At 35.5% G+C, this 18,338-nt stretch overlaps 1 protein-coding gene across 11 annotated transcripts in view; it reads right to left on the bottom strand.

Moving 5' to 3' along the window:
* The window catches only part of RBM33 (RNA binding motif protein 33), a 184,092-nt gene that overhangs the window by 39,979 nt on the left and 125,775 nt on the right, over window positions 1-18,338 (bottom strand). For 8 of the 11 annotated variants that reach the window (XM_007504671.3, XM_007504663.3, XM_007504673.3 and 5 more), the window contains 2 exons: window positions 15,076-15,288; window positions 8,584-8,772 (listed from right to left, as the gene is read on the bottom strand). In XM_007504671.3, coding sequence (XP_007504733.1) covers window positions 8,584-8,772; window positions 15,076-15,288 — 402 coding nt within the window. The remainder of the gene's footprint in view (window positions 1-8,583; window positions 8,773-15,075; window positions 15,289-18,338) is intronic. The other 3 variants (XM_007504664.3, XM_007504674.3, XM_056799955.1) reach the window with 1 other exon arrangement.

Genomic DNA, 18,338 nt, shown 5'->3' with positions numbered 1-18,338 from the left:
CTGAACACCAGTTTTCATAAAATGTAGCTTTCTCATTAAAGCAATCCTATTTCTAAAGATTACCCAACATTCTAATTTTCCAGTTAAACTTTTAAAATGTAAAATCAAATTTAATAATTGAGCTTCTTTCACAGCATTCAAGCTATAACTGGTATATACTTAGTGGGCAGCACATGTGTTATATACTTCTCAGGGCATTTCTTGGAGAGGATCAATCTGACTTGAAAAGCCAAAAACTCATCCAGTGCTCTGTGGGGGCCAGCACCTCCTCCATTTCCAGCAGCTACCCAAACTGAATATGAGACTATTTTGTTTCAATTCCACTACGGGGGGGGGGGGGGGGGGGGGGATGAAGCTTTGCCTACTGTCTCACTGGAGTTTTGGTGTTAGGGTAAAAGAAATATACATTTAGCTAGGTTAGTGGCTCAATTAAAACAGAGATCAGTTCATGATGCCACAAGTTGAGGCAATACTTTCTTATTGAGTCAGTACCCATTCCCTAATTTCCAGGTACCAAGATAGCAAGGGGTAAGAGGCAGAAGGAAACTTCTGTAACCCATTTCTGTTTATACCTACTTTTACCAATACTAACTCATTTTTTTCTTACCAGGCTAGAGAGAGCCAGGTACCATGTCAAAATAGATTGGGGGAGGGGGGGGGGGTTATACACTTTCTTAAAGATGCCTTTTCAACAACAGAGAAACTATAGCTATTAAGGAATAAAACTGAAGAGTCATCTGATGAGAATGATTTAGTAAACCTTAAACTCTTAATTTTTTTTCATATTGTCCCCAAACCATGCTATTTTTTTATCTGTAGAAAGGATAAAAGAAAGGAAACTATATGATGGTAGCAACTGTTTAGATTTATTTAATGTTTTACCATTACAAAGATATAAATACATTATTTCATTTGAACAGAAAGCGTCATGTTATTCTATTAATCAACTTGTAGTCCTGAAGAAATAGAAAGGTCTACTTGCCTCTCAATTTCCTCATTTGTAGTTTTGTAAAAACAAAACTCCCTCTTTTTTGGGATTAAAAGAAATTATACAAATATTAAATAATATAGGGGGAGCAGGCAACTGGATAACTCAGTGGATTGAGAGCCAGGCCTAGAGACAGGAGATGCTAGGTTCAAATCTGGCCTCAGACACTTCCCAGCTGTGTGACCCTGGGCAAGTCCCTTAACCCCCACTGCCTGGCCCTTACCACTCTTCTGCCTTGGAGCCAATATACAATATTGACTTCAAGACTGAAGGTATGGGTTTAAAAAAAACAAACAAAAAAAAAACCTATCGCAGACATCCTTAAAGAGAACTTTTTATTTTATATTATCTTTAAAAAATAACTTATTAGCCCTCTAAAACTACTTTGAGGAGGTAGCTGGGTGTCTCAGTGGTTTGAAAGCCAGGCCTAGGTCCTGGGTTTACATCTGGTCTCAAACACTTCCTAGCTGTGTGACCCTGGCCAACTTACTTAAGCCCCATTGCCTACCCCTTAACCACTCTTCTGCTTTGGTAAGAAAGTAAGGGCTTAAGAAAAATAATAAAAGAATGAACAAACAAATAAACAACTTTGGGCAAAGAATCCCAAAAAAAAGTATAGATATGGAAAGCTCCTAGTTGTTCTACACTTCTTCTGGACTATGAAAAGACTGGAAAATAATATTTATGTAAAATTTTGTTGATTTGAGAGATTAGTAAAACATTAAATAGTTTGGACAGGAGAGCTACTAATAATTAGAGAAATAATAAAACAAGACAATGTGAAGTGAATAGTTAAATCTAGGTTAGAGTATAAAGTTTAATTATTTTACTAAGTGTATTCATGATGATAAAGTCTTTAGATACTTATCTAGTACAAGGTACTTGTACATATATAAAATACAATGGAATGGAATTTCAATTTCATGTTGATCAACCTATTTCCACAAGAGACAAGGTGACAGAGTGAAAAAGAGTGATGGATCATGGAGTCAGCAGACTGTAGGTGCCAGCCCCAACTCTGCCCCGAAATACCAATATAACCTTGGATATATTTCAACTATTTTGTCCTTTAATTTTCTTGTTTGACAAGTAATCTTGCAGATTTGTCTTTAAAATTTTATTATTTATAAAAGTAGATGAAGAAAACAAAGAAATTATATAACAATAATGCCATATAAAGTCTTCAGTTCTAATGGGACATGATGCAGAATCAAGGTTAATGAAAACCTCCCCAGTCTGAAATCGCCATGAACAGAAGATCATCATATCATTCAACCATCCCTCTGAATATAGACATCCTTTCCTATGAATATAAGGACTGTAAATTCTAAAGTAAATTTTTATTAATTTCTTAGGGAAAAGAGATTCCTTAAACAAAGAGATTCAACCCTGAGTTTCTTCCAATGTACCAGTATAATTCTCCTTACTTAAAACTGGAAGATTCAGTTGTAACATTGATTATGAGGCATGTAAAAATAGCGGTTTACATTTTAAGATCCTTTAAGGTTTCTCCAGATTACACACCTGTCACCTCAGTTCTGCACAGGGTAGTGGCTTATGTCAGCTGATACGTCATAGGAGATCTTAATCTAACTTCAGGATCTCCAGACACATTAAAACTCTGATCTGCTTCTAGGCAGGGAGGCCTGGTAACATGAGGTGGAATCTGGAGGGCCATCTGCTATCACAGCATCAGACTTAAAGAGACAGGTAGAACTAATAAAAGTTTCCCCTACAATTAGGGAATATAGCTTGTTCAACATGGGAATGGGAACTGTTCCCCAACATAACAAATACTTTTTTGCATAGATCCTGAAAATGAGGCCAAGATCTTGAAACAAAATCGGGTATAAGGAAGATGAAACTACATGAGAGCAGCAGGCACTCTGGAGAATGGTATTTAGAGTAGTAGCTTGATGACATTTTACCAAATGAACCTGCCATCAGGCAGCTCAACTTTTATGTCCTGAAATCCCGTAAGTGAATGAAACTCACCAAGGATTTACTAGCAAAGGCAATTCTCTGAACCTATACAATATCTATAGGGCTCACAGAGTACTGCTTCACAGGCACAGTTTATATGAAAAACAAAATCAGCATTGAATCTGAGAATTAAGGCGTTCAAAACCTAACTGGGAAGAACAAAAATCTTAAGCAAAAAGGCACAAAAATGAGGAGAATATGAGACATGGAGTTGATAACTGCATGGATAGCCTCCTCCTCTAAACAACAGGGGGAAAGGAAAGTGGAAGGAACAAAGAAGACCTGAGGGAAAAGGAAGATTGCTCTTTATGTTTAACAGGTGGTAGTTAAAAAAAAAAAGTAGTACCATTAACTATCCTGCACATTAATGGGCTGTGGTGAAGCAGAAATGGAGCTCTAAATAAAAATGAAAGGTAGCATATATGCATACTGAAAAGTCTACCAAAAAAAGAAAAAGTTTGTGTAAGACTAGAGAAGCTTCTACTAAAAAAAGTCCTTAGAGCTAAGCTCCTTCAAAGTCAGCTGGCTGAACAGAACAAAACAACAAAACAAGTCAAGCACAACAGCTGATTGCCATTTGCAGCAAGATGAGACAAAAATATCCCAGAGGGTACAGCTTCTGTCTGGTCAGCCCAGCTGAAGGTTAACCAGGCTAGTCCTTTTGTTTTTCTTTTTCTTTCTTTTTTTTTTTAAGATTGGCTTTCCGTATCTGGACTGGAAGTGCAGCAGCCATTCACAGGCTTGCTCTTATAAGCAATCAGCATAAGAGTTCACTGGCTCCATTCCTGACCTGGGCTACCCCTCCTTAGGTGGCTCTGGGAGCTAACTGCTCCCAGGAGCTTACTGTATCAGTGTCAGGCTTACTACACACAGCTAGCTGATCAGCTTAGCTAACTGTAGCTCACAATTTCTGAGCTCCAGTCACCAGCAGGGATTGTAGTAATGTACCACCATGCCCAACTCAGGAATGTTGAGTGGAAGAATGTCTCCTATCCTCAGTGTCTCTGTAATTAAACCTTCTCTTGGTAGCATTTCAAGTTCTCTCTACCTTATGCTCTTATGCTCTCTTCACCTTCTCTCCCCTTTCAAAATAGTAATCCACCCTTCAAGGAGGTTACTAATACCTGGCCAATTAATTGAATGAATGACTAGATGATTATACACAGCTCAAAGTAAGTTCCTTGAAGGCAGAAATGGTTTTGCTTTTGTCTTTGTTGTTCCAGAACCAAGTAGAGTGACAAGTATGTAATAGATGCTTATTAAATTAAATTTACCAAACATCTGCATTTTAAATATTGTGAAAATGACTTCATTTTGTTCCTTTCCTATTTTGTTCATTTTAATTTTTAGATATAGGGAAATCTGTTTTGGGCAAAGATCCAGGTTCCCCTTTAACACTGACTTATCCTTTTCCACTCCATGTAATTAGGTCTAGTTAGCTAGTCCTAAACCTCAACTTAGCTTAATCTTTTTAATCGTGATCTGTAAGTGAGATATCAGAACATTCCATGTCCATTCCTCATTTCTGGGACTCTCCTAAGACACTAAAAATTATGCCATACTTTATAAAAGGTATATTTAGTTTGCTTATAGGCACCTTTCTTCCAAAACTCCTTCAATGTCTATCTTGTTTGTAGCCTTTCCCCAAACTCAACTAACTTCTTACTTACTCTGTCTCCCTCTGTGCTGCTCTCTCCTCCTATCACCTACCACAATGACATTATATCACATTTGATACTTTTAGTTAATATTTCATCATCCTAATGCCTGTAAGATAACAAAACATATTCAATAACACTGATGAAATTTCTGATGAAAATGCATGTACTTTATTTATATTACTGGTGGTGTTACTGTTAAAATTCAATCACAAATGGCAACACTGTATTACTGAGAGAGCTCCAGACTTGGAATTGTGAAGACCTGGGCTTAATTTATACCTGAGATATTAACTGTGTGATCTTCAGCAAATCATGACCTCTGTGAGTCTCTTTCCTAATGTGTTGTCATTCAGTTGTTTCAGCCATGCCTGACTACTTATGACTTTTTGGTTTTCTTTTGGCCAAGATCCTAGAATGGTTTGCCATTTCCTTCTCCAGGTCATTTTACAGATGAGGAACCTAAGGCAAAGAGGGTTAAATGACTTGCCCAGGGTCACACAGGTAAGAAGTGTCTGAGGCCATATTTGAACTGACATCTACCCGATTACAGGTGCAGCACACTATTAACTGCTTGCCCTAATCTATAAATGGGAATAATAAACTACAAAAAGTGTTGAAAGCCAACAAAAATCATATATTAAGTGCTGACTATGTGCCAAGCATTGTACTGTCAAGAAAGGGAAAAATTAATTCTTTCCTCAGTGACTTTACATTCTTAGGAAGTAAATGAGTAAATAAAAACAGAGATCTATACAGGGCAGATAGAAGGTCACCTCAACAGAGGAAGACATACGAAGCAGGGAAAGACCAGAAAAGACCTCCAGAAGATGGAAGGATTTGAACCAAGTCTTTTAGAAAGAAAAAAACTGTAAGGATGAAGATTGTTTCAGATATGAAAGACAGGCAAGGAGATAGTAAATGTGGTATCACATAAGAGGAACTGCAAGGTGGTCAATGGAGCTGGATTATAAAGAGGAGTGAGAGGGAAAACGTAAGTGTTAAATTTAAGAGGGATAGAAAGGTAGGATGGGACCAGGGTATAAAGTGCTTTAAATGTCAAAAGGAAAACATGATATTTGATCCCAAAGGTAAGCAGACACTAAAGTTTACCAAATAATTGGGGAGAAGATGCCATTGTCTATGCTTTGGGGAAAAAACAACTCCATATGAGGTGGAAGATGGACTGCAGTAGGAAGAGACTTGAAGGAGAAAGACCTGTTATAAGTCTACTACAATAATATGGGTGGGCAATAATGAGGACCTGAATTGTAATGATATTCCTGTGAACAGAGAAAGGGCTATATACGAGAGATGCTGTGATAGTAGAAACAAAGCAGGCTAATATTCATTAAAACTGTGAAGTGAATGAGCAAGAAGTCAAGGACAACCTGATGACGTGAGTCCACTTGACTCAGAGGATGGTAGTGCCATAAACAGTAAGAGGGAATGGGGGGAAGGTACTTTGAAAAATGTTTAAGTGCTACATACATGTAAGCTACTGTTGTTATAAAATTAATCTTACTTCCAATACTACTCAGGGAAGTAAAACATATTAGTCTTGACAACAATATTGGTTGTTTATATGTACTTTAATGGAATAGTTCTTGGTTTTCCCAGACAAATAAATGTAATCTGCGAATTAAAGTTAAATATTCTACTTAAGTCTATTATTAAGATTTTCTATTACAAACCACTTGCAAAAGAACAGTGGTAACTATCTAATTATGGTTATTTATTAACATGCAATTGCCCTAAATGAACACTAGGCAGTGCCATAAGTCTAAGGAAACAAAGAAATAAACTTTAATAAGCAGACAGGAGAGTCTCACACTGAAAATCTGATCCTCTGTGCCCGCAAAATAATCTATATTTAAACTATAGTGAATTCATGCTATCCAAAGTCTCAATGCAGTATCATGAAAAACTCAAATTCCTTATCTGCCATAATACTCCTAAAAGTTTGTAATAAGATTTTATTTTTTTATAAATTGGGAAACCCAACATTTTTTTAAATCTATAAAAACCCTATTAAAAAGGTCCCTTAGGTTTGTTTGGCAAGAAATTAGAACAGTCTGTTTTATTCTCAAGGGTAGGAATAACTGATTTCAGAACAAGAGCTAAATTCATCATTCTTCAGGGATTTTTGTGGTTGTAACGGGGACCTGCCTTTCAGGTTATTTGAAAAAAATGTTTTGTTTTATTTGAATGTGAGAGAGGGAGGGAGGGAGGGAGGGGGAGAGGGAGAGGGAGAGGGAGAGAGGGAGAGGGAGAGGGGGAGAGACAGAGAGAGAGAGAGGGGGAGAGACAGAGAGAGAGGGAGAGGGAGAGGGAGAGGGGGAGAGAGAGAGAGAGAGAGAGAGAGAGAGAGAGAGAGAGAGAGAGAGAGAGAGAGAGAGAGAGAGAGAGAGAGAGAGAGAGAGAGAGAGAGAGAGGGGAGGGATGAGAGATATGGATGTTAAATTACTAAACATCATTAATCTGCATGTGTGTGTGTGTGTGTAATGGAGTGGTTAATTGATAAAAACTAGCTCACTCGCCCAAGTATTCCTGGATACTACAAAAGGATAATCCATCTCATCTAGGGAACATCAGTTCTTTATTACAATTCAGAACCATCAGACAAAGTTCTAGACCTGGCTCTGTTGCTACTTCAAGTCCTATAATATTATTGTGTGTGCGCAAGCAGGCACACACACACACGTGTGCATACACTTAAGTATGTGTATTGTTATATATGTGACCTTGCATGTGTGTATGTAAATGTGTGAATGGATCTATGACAAAACAAAAGTTCCCAGTGCTCAGTTTTGTTCTGGCAAACTGGCATCAGTTATTTGACTCTGAGAAATAAAATAACTCAAATATACCATGTGGACCATGATCCCTAAACTCTGTTTTTAACTCTAGCTCTTGACAGTCTGGTCTACTAAATGAAGTTCATAAAGGCATTTTAGCTAATGTTATACATAACAAGTCTCTTTATATGACAGGAAAATGCACTATAGGAAAATAAATATTAGTCATAAATAAGACTAGGCACAGTTTAGAAAAGGGCTTTCATGTGTGTTTTTATCTTTGAGAAATACTTAAAAGTAGATTTTTAAAATTATTCTAAATCACTTCCATTTTCTACTCAGAATGTGCTTTAAAATTCATCTAGACTACCCTCCCTTAGCTATGTAACTTTGAAATAGAATATTCACAATTCAATTCCTACATTTTAAATTAGTCATGATGTCTACATTGGGTTCCACACACACAAATAAATGTGAAAGTGGAATGGGGTGTGTGAATGGATGTTAGCAGAAAAGGATAAATCAGGGTTTCTCTTAAGGAAAAACTCAATGGTCTATCCATTTTCAATCCCTCATTCACATAATGGCTCTGGTACCATTGAAGGGAATTTTGATGGCTAATTTTCAAGTTTTCACTCTAACAGTTCTGAATAAGCATTCAGAGCTTGTTCAACACATTGTAAGGGTTAGAATAAAACAAGTTTAAACTTGCTGGGAAAATTTCAAAGTAGATGCCTACATAACTACAAACCGAAAAGGAGTCTTCTTGCCCATGTAAATGGTTAGACAGTGAAATATTTTTTAGAAAAATGTTAACAGTTTTAAAAAGATATTGATTTTGCCATTGCCACTAAGTAAATATGCTTGAAGAGCTTAATATGAAAATTTAGAAAGTTCTTCTGTAACAACTGATCTAAATTAACAACAAAAAAAAATCTTATGCCTAAAACTGCATGCCTGCATTTGTATGTAATTAATGTTCCAAATGATATTTATTATTGCAGAGTAAACCAAAGATCTATCTTTCCTTTCTAGTGTATTATTTTAAAATGAAGTAGCCAACCCATAAAGAACAGCATCTGACATCACAAAGTTAATTTGGCATAAGACTATGCAAGACTTTTGGCATATAGATGATAAACCAAGGGTGACCTACCTGAATGGGTCCTACTGACATCAGCAGGTTTTTCAGTTGGACATCAGTAGTTGATGAAGAAAGCCCTTCAACTGACACAATACAGGGCTGAGGTTTGCACTCCACCACGCGCAGGTTCTGTTTATTTGGCATCAAGCGTCCCCGGCCCATCTGGCCTGCTACTCCTCTGCCTCTCCCATGCATAATGACCTGCCAAGAACAAAAAGTAAGAGTCTTGTGATTTACTAAGTTTGAGCTTTGGTTATTTTCACAGATAGCAAGATATGGAAAAATGAGCCATTAACTCAGAATCAATTAAAATATGCAATAGCTGACCAAGACAAGTAAGTTACTTCCTCTTTGGCAACTTCCTGTCCACTGTCAGCTATCTTTCTAGAATGTTTTCACCAGAGTATAGCATCTGGAAAAAAAACATAACATAGCATCTCTAGTACAACATATTTGTTTTATAAAGGAAGAAAATCAAGGCCCAGATTCACAAAGGCAGGGATAGAACCCTAGGGCCTCTCAACTACTTACAGAGCTCTCTCCATTGTAGCACACTCTCACCTAAGATACATCAATATTAGTGACTACTTTTACAATTGAGAGGTACCTTGGTTAACATAAAAAGCAATGGTTTTAATTAGTTTCAGAAGTCCCACCTAAAATTCCTAAGTAAGCAAATCATGAAACCTCTAAATTTCAGTGTCCTCACTGAAAAACTGGAGATAATGATGACAATATTTACACTATCACAGTGCTATTATACAGGAGGGATTATCAACTCTTGACCATTATATCAATGTGAGCTAAGATAAGCTGATAAATTGAGTTGAATATGAACTGTTCATATGGGAAATCAGGTTGTGTGCTTAGTGCTAAAGCGCTACAAAAAATGTGAATGAACCATAAGAGCACATCAAACTTCAGTCAAGCAAATTCTGTCCAACCCATTTTGTAAATATTTTAGTTGTCATTTTGAAAACTGGATTAAAAAGGAGTTCTTAGAATCTTAAACTGATAAGAAAGAAGATAGGATTTCTAAGCTTTTGGAAAGGAGTTCATTGGACAGTTCTCCTAAGCCATCTTGACTGGTCTTTCTTAACTAATGATAACTTTTTAGATAAAGTTCAGTTGCACTATTCCACCAGAAAAGGCATCATGAAGTTTCAAGAAAGAAAATTAAAATTTCTTTAATAGCAGTCCAATAAGAAAAGTAGAGATAAATGAAAAATAAAGGCACTGGGAAAATTTTTTAATTGAACTGTGATCTATGTCTAATCCAATAAGAAGTAATGATTATACAAAAATGTAGTATTTATTTAAATTCTAATGAAATTCTTTCCTTTGATTTATGATTAAGGGATAATAAAGGAAATTTCAAAAGAAGCTAGAATTGTAGATACATAAAGGTAACAAACAAGATTTAGTGGAAAATATTTTCACATGGTAGAAAACTGGTTTCACTCAAAAGTTATTAGCTACATGAAACCAACTATAACATTAGCTATGGAAAATATGAATTTAAAATCATCAGAACTTCAATAACAGACCTGTAATTTTTAAAAACCTGCGGAAACTATTTAAGAAACAGCTGATTACTAAAAAAAACCCCCATCACCCAACCCTCACCTACCCACCCACCCCCACCCCCACAAACCTCTAAGGTTAATTTCAGTTTTATATTTATCACTTCCTTATACAAATGTGGCCTCAGAAACTTACTAGCTTTGTGAGACTTTATCTGTCTGCCTGTTTCTTCATCTGTAAAATGGGGTTAATAACAGTACCTACACCGCTCAGATCTGAGTTTAAAATGACATACCTATAAAGTGCTTTGTAAATCTTAGAGCAATATATAAATGCTATTATTATTATTATTATTAATGATATTAACAACAGCGATGAGAAAATACAGACATCAAGATAAAAGAAATTTAGAAAGTTCTCATATTAAAAGTAGGGTCTTTCTCCTGAGGCTGACAGGTAATAAGTAGGTGATATCTTTCATTTAACTTATTCTGATATTACAACTCTTGATATAAAATGATTTAGTCAAAACTATGGGAAATGGAAGAGGATTGATGCTTTGTTTTAATATGGAACATGCAGGCCTTAGAGTTTAAATAATATTCATTTGTATCAAGTTTCTACTTATCATATCCCCCAAACCCAACTTAAATTAAGACTATAAATAACATAGAGATCGCATACCTCTTTGTACCTTAAATGCCTAGCCAAACAAGTTGCTCAATAAATTGTTGTTACTAATGACACTTTTTTAAAAAGCTTAACAGATGCTTCCACTAAAAAAATTTTTCAATATATTCTCAACTTTCCAAATCTATTTCTGGTCTATTCTCCCTCGGTCATTAGATACATGATGCTCCTAATTAAATTTCACAGGAAAGTTGGTATCAGAGTTGACAAGCAGTAATGGACCAAAAAGGGAAGTCTTTGTAAAATTGTCTATGCTCTTCCCTAAAGAATTTGAAATGTACCAAAAAAGACTAACTTCCAAATATTCTGAAAAGTTTTTATAAGGCACAGACACAAGTGGAAGAAAATGAAGTGCCAGAAATATTTAATTTTTAAAAGGCAACAATTAACATGTCCTTAGCTAATTTTAATATAGGTTTAGATATACAATTTGTTTAGAATTAACATTGATATGTTAGAGCATTTTCTATCTTACTAAGTGTGTGTGTATATGTTGTATGTGTGTATATATATATGTTGTATATGCACATAATATAGATTTGTTATATATATATGTATATGTATACATATCTATATTATATATCTATAAGTATAGATATATAAACTCAACAAGGCTATAATTTTATAGATGAGGAAAGGGAAGCTTAGGGAGGTAAAGATATTTGCCACAGTCACTTAGCTAATAAATCAGAAGCAGCATTCAAGCTCAGGGTTTCCCTAACTTAAATTCTAGCATTTGGTCCACTATGTCACACTGCACTTTTTTTGAATGATGAACCCTAAAATATTCTTTTTAAAACCAGGTCCAGAAGCTATTTCAATACAACAATTCAAAATCACAAAAGAAAAACAATTAAGACTGCAAAAACTTTACCTATGCGTGAGCAGTCCTTAAAGTCACTTACAGTTGGTACTGGAGATTCCCATCAGAAAAAAAAAAAAGGAAGAATTCTACTTGTTCCTACTTCAAAGACATTTTAAATTTGAAATCCTCAGAAGACAGAGATGTTACAAAACCTAAGTGTTTTCAATGCCAATGTTACTAATAATATCAGAGGCCTTCAACAAATAGCTATCATCAGAAAATCTGGGAGTTGAATGGGATGTCATCTATCCCAAATCATAAACAAAAGAAGGAATTCCAAATATCACACAAGTCAACTGGGAATAGTTAAAATTTCAAGTCTTCAGGTGAGAGATGACAAAGCCTGACACAGATGTCACATTCCTTCATTACCATGCTCTTCCTTATAGTGAACCATCTCCCTCTCTGGATCAAATCAGCCTTTATTTTATGAGCCCTACTTCCACTGATCTCAAAGTTTTAAAGAACTGAAAGTAACTCTTCAAAGAAAGATGGGAGACCTTAGCAAAAATCATATGATGTGAAAACATGAGCTCTGCCATTTTAAAAAAGGCACCAAATTGCCAACAATTTAACTCCTTCCTTTAGGAAACAATGCATTTAGACAATCCTTGTTTAATTATTAGGGGGAAAGTGAGAAAAATACCAATACTTCACCCTATCAAATAATATCCGCAAATTTGGGGAGAATGATACTATAATTAGGGATTATGACTCTCCTTTTTTGGAAAAGTGCATAACTATACCAAGTGTACCACAGAAGTATATGCAATCAGAATTCTTTAATTCTTTTTTTTTTTAAACCTTTTCCTTCCATCTTGGAGTCAATACTGTGTATTGGCTCCAAGGCAGAAGAGTGGTAAGGACTAGGCAATGGGGGTCATGTGACTTGCCCAGGGCCACACAGCTGGGAAGTGTCTGAGGCCAGATTTGAACCTAGCACCTCCTGTCTCTAGGCCTGGCTCTCAATCCACTGAGCTACTCAGCTGCCCCCAGAGAATCTTTAATTCTAATGAATAAATGCCAATGGCTCTGCACATTCTAGCAATGCAGGTTTTTATAACATAGCCAATGAAAGAAAATCTTGGACTGTTTCTAATATCCAAATTTAACAATATGGATTATCAGTAACTTTAGAATCACAAAATTTGGTGAGTTTTCAAAGTGCTCCAAAGCAGTCATCACTTAGAACACTTTCCAAGCTGAGGCCCAGAGAGGGAAAATATACTCTTCTGGCAAAGCCAGAAGAACTAGTCAGCATCTGCATTTTGTTTACTACTACACAATGAAGCATTAAGTTAAGCAAAAGTTTCTGCAGATGAATGGTTTTGACCACCAAAAGAGAAGAATACACCATAATGGCAAGCACTGTTTAGGAACAACTCATAATCCTTAGTGAAAGAAATCATCAACTGGAATTACATCAGTTTACAAAAGTATAAATCTCAGCAACAGGAGAGTCTCAGATGAGAAGTATAGTCTATGTATAAAAAGTTCCTAATGGGGTATTTAAGGCTGAAGTTAATGCCTCATATGGCACAGAAAACTGCTTCTTGGTCACAATGAACCAAGTAAACTAGGTATTATAATTTATGAATACCTTTAGGGAAGCAGGCTACACTGAAAGCTTAGATTTTTAAATTAAATGTCCATTGGGGTGACTAGGTTAGGAGGTCCCATCAAGAAAATAAGAAGGGAAAATTTATCTGTAATCATAGAATCACCACCTAAGAAACCATCAAGTCCAACTCCCAGAGAAAACTGAGCTCCAGAGAAGCTGAGTGGCTTTCCCATGGTTTAAGAGTAAGATTCAAAGGAAGAATATGAACTGATGTTCTTCTGATTCCACTGCACACCCCAGCTAGTGAGATAGTGGGAAGAACACTGGACATGAAGAAGTCTTAGGAATTTAAGTTCAAAACATCCTTCTAACACTTAATAGCTGGGTGATCATGGCAGGTGACAAACTCTGGAGCCAGTTTCCTCATTTATAAAATGTGGATATTGAAACACCTGTAATGGCTATCATATTTATTAAACATCTACAATATACTTGGCACTAAGCTTGGAACTGGAGATCAATTAAGAGACATGTTACCCTTGGTGGAGAATTAAGTACATTCCAGGTACGGTTTATTAACAATTAGGGGAATAGGGACAGTTAGGTCATTAGATGTGTAGATGGAGAGTCAGGCCTGAAGTGAGGCGGTCCAGGGTTCAAATGTGATCTCAGACATTTCCTAGCTGTGTGACCCTGGGCAAATCTTACCACTCTTCTACCTAGGAACCAATACTTAATTAGTAAGGGTTAAAAAAAAAACCCAACTAAGAGAATAAGGAAATGCCTTTATATGCATAGTGGTACTTGACCTGGGCCTTGACACAAAGCAGGGGTTTGAAGAAGCAAAAATAGAGAAGAATATTCCAGCATGAGGAGCAGCCTTTCCAGTAAAGATATGGAGGAAGGAAATATAAGGAAGAACACAAAGGGTCAGTGGTGAGCAATGTCACATATATGAGGAAAAGGAATTATATAATCAGCTTTGAAATAGAGCCTGACTGTGAAAGACTTAAATATCCAAAAAAGAAGTTTGCAGTTTATCTTAAATGCAATGGATAATTGCCAGCTTCTTTTCTTTTCAGCTTGATTAGAGTTGTATATCAAAAATGTCGATTTGGCAGCTTTGTGGAGAATGAGTTGGAGTTAGGGGAGACCCAGTACTCAGGGCTCAGATTTGGGGTTCTGGCCCAGTCTGGCCTGTGACTCAGCTTTCCCTCCACTTTGGAGGATAGCAGCGGCTTCTCAAAGCCTCAATGATTCTGACCTGCAGTCATTTGGAGATCAGATAGATCTGAGACCTAGAGACAAAGGCATTGCTACCAGAATTAGTTGTACCTGTGACCTTAGCCTGGAACTTGATATACCCAATTGGGTGGCTGAGAGAAGAGAACACTAGATATTCTGGCCACCTTAAGGCTCCTGGTTTAGATAATTGGGAATGGCCTCAGGAAGCTGCCTCCTTCAACTTCAATGATTTCCATCACCTTTCCAGAACCTACCTCTTCTTACTCATTTTTCTACTCATTTATAAATTAGTATTCTTCATGAAGACCCATGAACTTTGTTTTACATATTAGAGAACATATATATAAAAAATAAGTCCATACTGCTTTTAAAATTGATACAAAATATCTATTCCAAGGCAGAAAAAATAATATATACAAAGTACTTTGCAAACCTTAACATATTATATCAAGCTCAGACACTATTTTACTGTTTTCAGAAAAGAGATGAAAAAATCATTACTAATAGGTAATAGAGATTTTTCAGTTCCTAAAAGACTAGTAAAAAATTGAGCATATAATAAATATATTCTTTGCTTTTCTGACAGGGCCAATTGATTCTAAATTTTTTTAAAAGTTACCTTCTTTGCTGGGTGACTTCCTTGGACATTTTTAACTCCTGGAGGAACAGTTGAGTGTACATGAGCTGCAACTGGAGACTGCTGTTGTTGATGAAGTGTTGTTCCCTTTGTCAGTGTGACTTTCCGAACAGGATGCTGTCTTAGTTCTGGAGACTGAGGAAGTCTTTGGGGCTGACCCTCTGGGTGAAAAAAGCCAACATTCTCTCCCCCCTGCTGAAATCAACAAGGTATCATGCTGTTCAGTATCTACTCAATCAAATATCAGCTTCTCAGAGACCTACTTGGTAGTATAATTTTATTAATACCTAACTGCAAATTAAAACAATACCAAAACAAATCTGAAATTTCAATGTGGGGGAGAAACAGAATATGTCCTGCTTAATTCAAATTTTTTAATTAGCAATTCAATATTTGTTTTATTAATACCTAACTGCAAATTAAAACAATACAAAAACAAATCTGAAATTTCAATGTGGGGGAGAAACAGAATATGTCCTGCTTAATTAATAAAAAAATTTTTTAAATTAGCAATTCAATATTTGAAGCAAAAGCACTTATGATTCTTTTTATATCAATTTGCCTACTAAATTTTGGGGAGGTCTATGATTAAAAAAACCCTTTTTATTGCTAAAGATCTCTACATTAAAGAAACAATTCAAGTTCAATACAGGAACTATTTCACTTATCATCTCCTACAAGTACATTCTATTTGTTAAAACTTGACAGTTTACAAAAATAACTTTGCATTCTTACTTCTTGCTCAAACCATACTACCATGTCAAAAATACTCATCCATTCCACTTTGCCTTTTGGTTTTTAAAAATGGGATTAAAACTATATAAACCTAAGTGGCACAGTAAATACATCATTGGATCCAAAGGAAGATGTGAGTTCAGATCAATCCTTAAATACTTATAAGCTGAGTGACTCTGGTTAAGCAGGTCAATAAACTTTTGTTGGTTTCAGTTTCCTCATCTGTAAAATGAAGATAATAAAGCACTTCCTACCAGAATTGTACTGAAGAAAAAAATGAAATAATTTTTAAAGCATTTTGTAAGCCTTAAAGTCCTAAATAAATGCATTAGACCAACTAAACTAACATGGATTACTAAAATGTGTTCAAATCTTAGTAATGTACTATGTTCTTTCTTTTCAAATAGCTATATTGTAAATAAGAAGCAGCTACGTAGCACAGTGGATAGAGCACTGGACCTCCTTGTTAATAAATGTAACTAACCTCACTCTAAACCATTTTTTTCTTATTTCTTGTTGTACGATTGAGAAAGCACATGCTTCTCAAGCAATGGTGCTACACGATATACTGCACAGCAGTCAGTATGAAGAGCACAAAATAACTTCTAGATCAATGCCTATAGTTTATTGACAGTATCAAGAATTCCAAATCTATAGAGCAATAAACAGTTAGGGAAAAGAACTGAGAAGAGAACATATGTGAATGTATAAGTGCAATGGTAATATTAAGTGCAAAGGTAAGCACTGTGATAGCCTGACTAAAGAGTAAGGAGTGCTATCTATAGTAGGTACTTAATAAATGCTTTGACTGATAGAACATTAAGGCAGGGATTGTCTCTTTTGTCTTGTGCTAAGTACTCAATGTCTAGGTTCAAGAGTTTTTGATTGCTATATAAATATGAACACCCAAAATGAGTACACTTTTAAATTTCCATATGAAATACCATGCAATCACTTTCTCTCAGTGCTAATTAATCAAATATAGGATTAAGAGATCATTAAACAGAGCAAACTTGTATTTATACTATTTGTGCAAAAATATTTATAACAGTCCTTTTTGTGGTAGCAAAGAATTGGAAATTTAGGGGATATCCATCAATTGGGGAATGGCTAGATATGTTGTGATATGTGATTATAATGGAATACCACTGTGCTTTAAGGAATGATGAGCAGATTGATTTTGGGAAAACCTGAAAAGACTTACATGAACTGATGCAAAGTGAACAGAACTATAAGAATAGTGTACATGCTAACAGCAATGAATGATCTATGTATCTCAACAATAGTCACCCAAGACAATCCCAAAGACTCACAATGAAAAATACCATCTGCCTCCAGAGAAAGAATTAATGCAGTCTGAATGCAGAACAAAATCCACTATATTTCACTTTCTTTCTTCATTTTGTCCATGGTCTCTTCCACAAAATGGAAAAATTGTTTTACATGACTGCATGTGTAAAATATATACCAAATTGCTTACCATCTCAGGGAGGGATTAAAGGAGCAAGGGAGAGAATTTGGAACTCAAAATAAAAAAACATTAATGTTAAAAATTATTTTTACATGTAATTGGGGGGAAATATTTTTAAAGTGAAGGATTACAGCCATAAGGAGTCTCAAATAGGAAAAAAAATCATGTGGGATTTAAAAAATAACCAATGGGAGAACGAAAATAGAGAATCTTCAAGTAGACAACTGAACAGAAAGTAAGCCTTCAAAATGAATGAAGTTATAGTTGACATTTTAAAAATCAAAACAAGTTATACCTGCTAACACTCTGTGAACACTTCAAAGATTAAAGATACATGTACCCATGTATAATTTGTACCTAAGTATATGTACCTATGAATGGACTATGTACCTAAGTATAATTTGATAAGTATTACCTGACACCTTGATCCTTAACATCTTGGGGGATATAGAAGTGAAAAACTCATAATTCTGGCAAGTCCAAGCTTAATTTTTATCTGCTTCAGGACTTTTAAACAATCATTTAAGGTTATTCTAGAGAAAGAAGAGTTATGTAGAAAGAGTAGAAAGAGGAGGAATGTAAAGAGAAAATTTTAAAGTAAGTTAATTACAGGTGTTCCCAAAAACATCAAAGTAATGATTCCTGACACTAGATACACAAAGAATACAATTTGTGGATTGTCCATGGTTAGATTTTCAACTTCAGTCCAGTTTCTAAGAAATGCTAAATTAGGCCTGGTTTGTTTACTCAGGTCCATGAAGCTATGGTGACATTAAATGTATGCAGTCCAAAGGAAGGGCAAAAAAAGGAGCTTGGAGAAATCTCTTCCTCCAAAAAACAGACTTCTCAAGGGAATAGTAGTGCTAAACTCTAATCCAAAAGTTCATACTTTGTACCACTATTAAAGCGATAAAGGGTGTTAATGGCACATATTCAATTTTGTGCATATGTCACAGAAAATGCATTACATAAAATTATAACTGTGAGAAAGATACATAAAAAACTTTATAGGTGTATATTTGTATGATTTAAGACAATT

This window comes from Monodelphis domestica, chromosome 5 (genome assembly GCF_027887165.1).
Source record: "Monodelphis domestica isolate mMonDom1 chromosome 5, mMonDom1.pri, whole genome shotgun sequence".
NCBI lineage: Eukaryota > Metazoa > Chordata > Mammalia > Didelphimorphia > Didelphidae > Monodelphis > Monodelphis domestica.
This window is presented reverse-complemented; position numbering and strand designations above follow the sequence as displayed.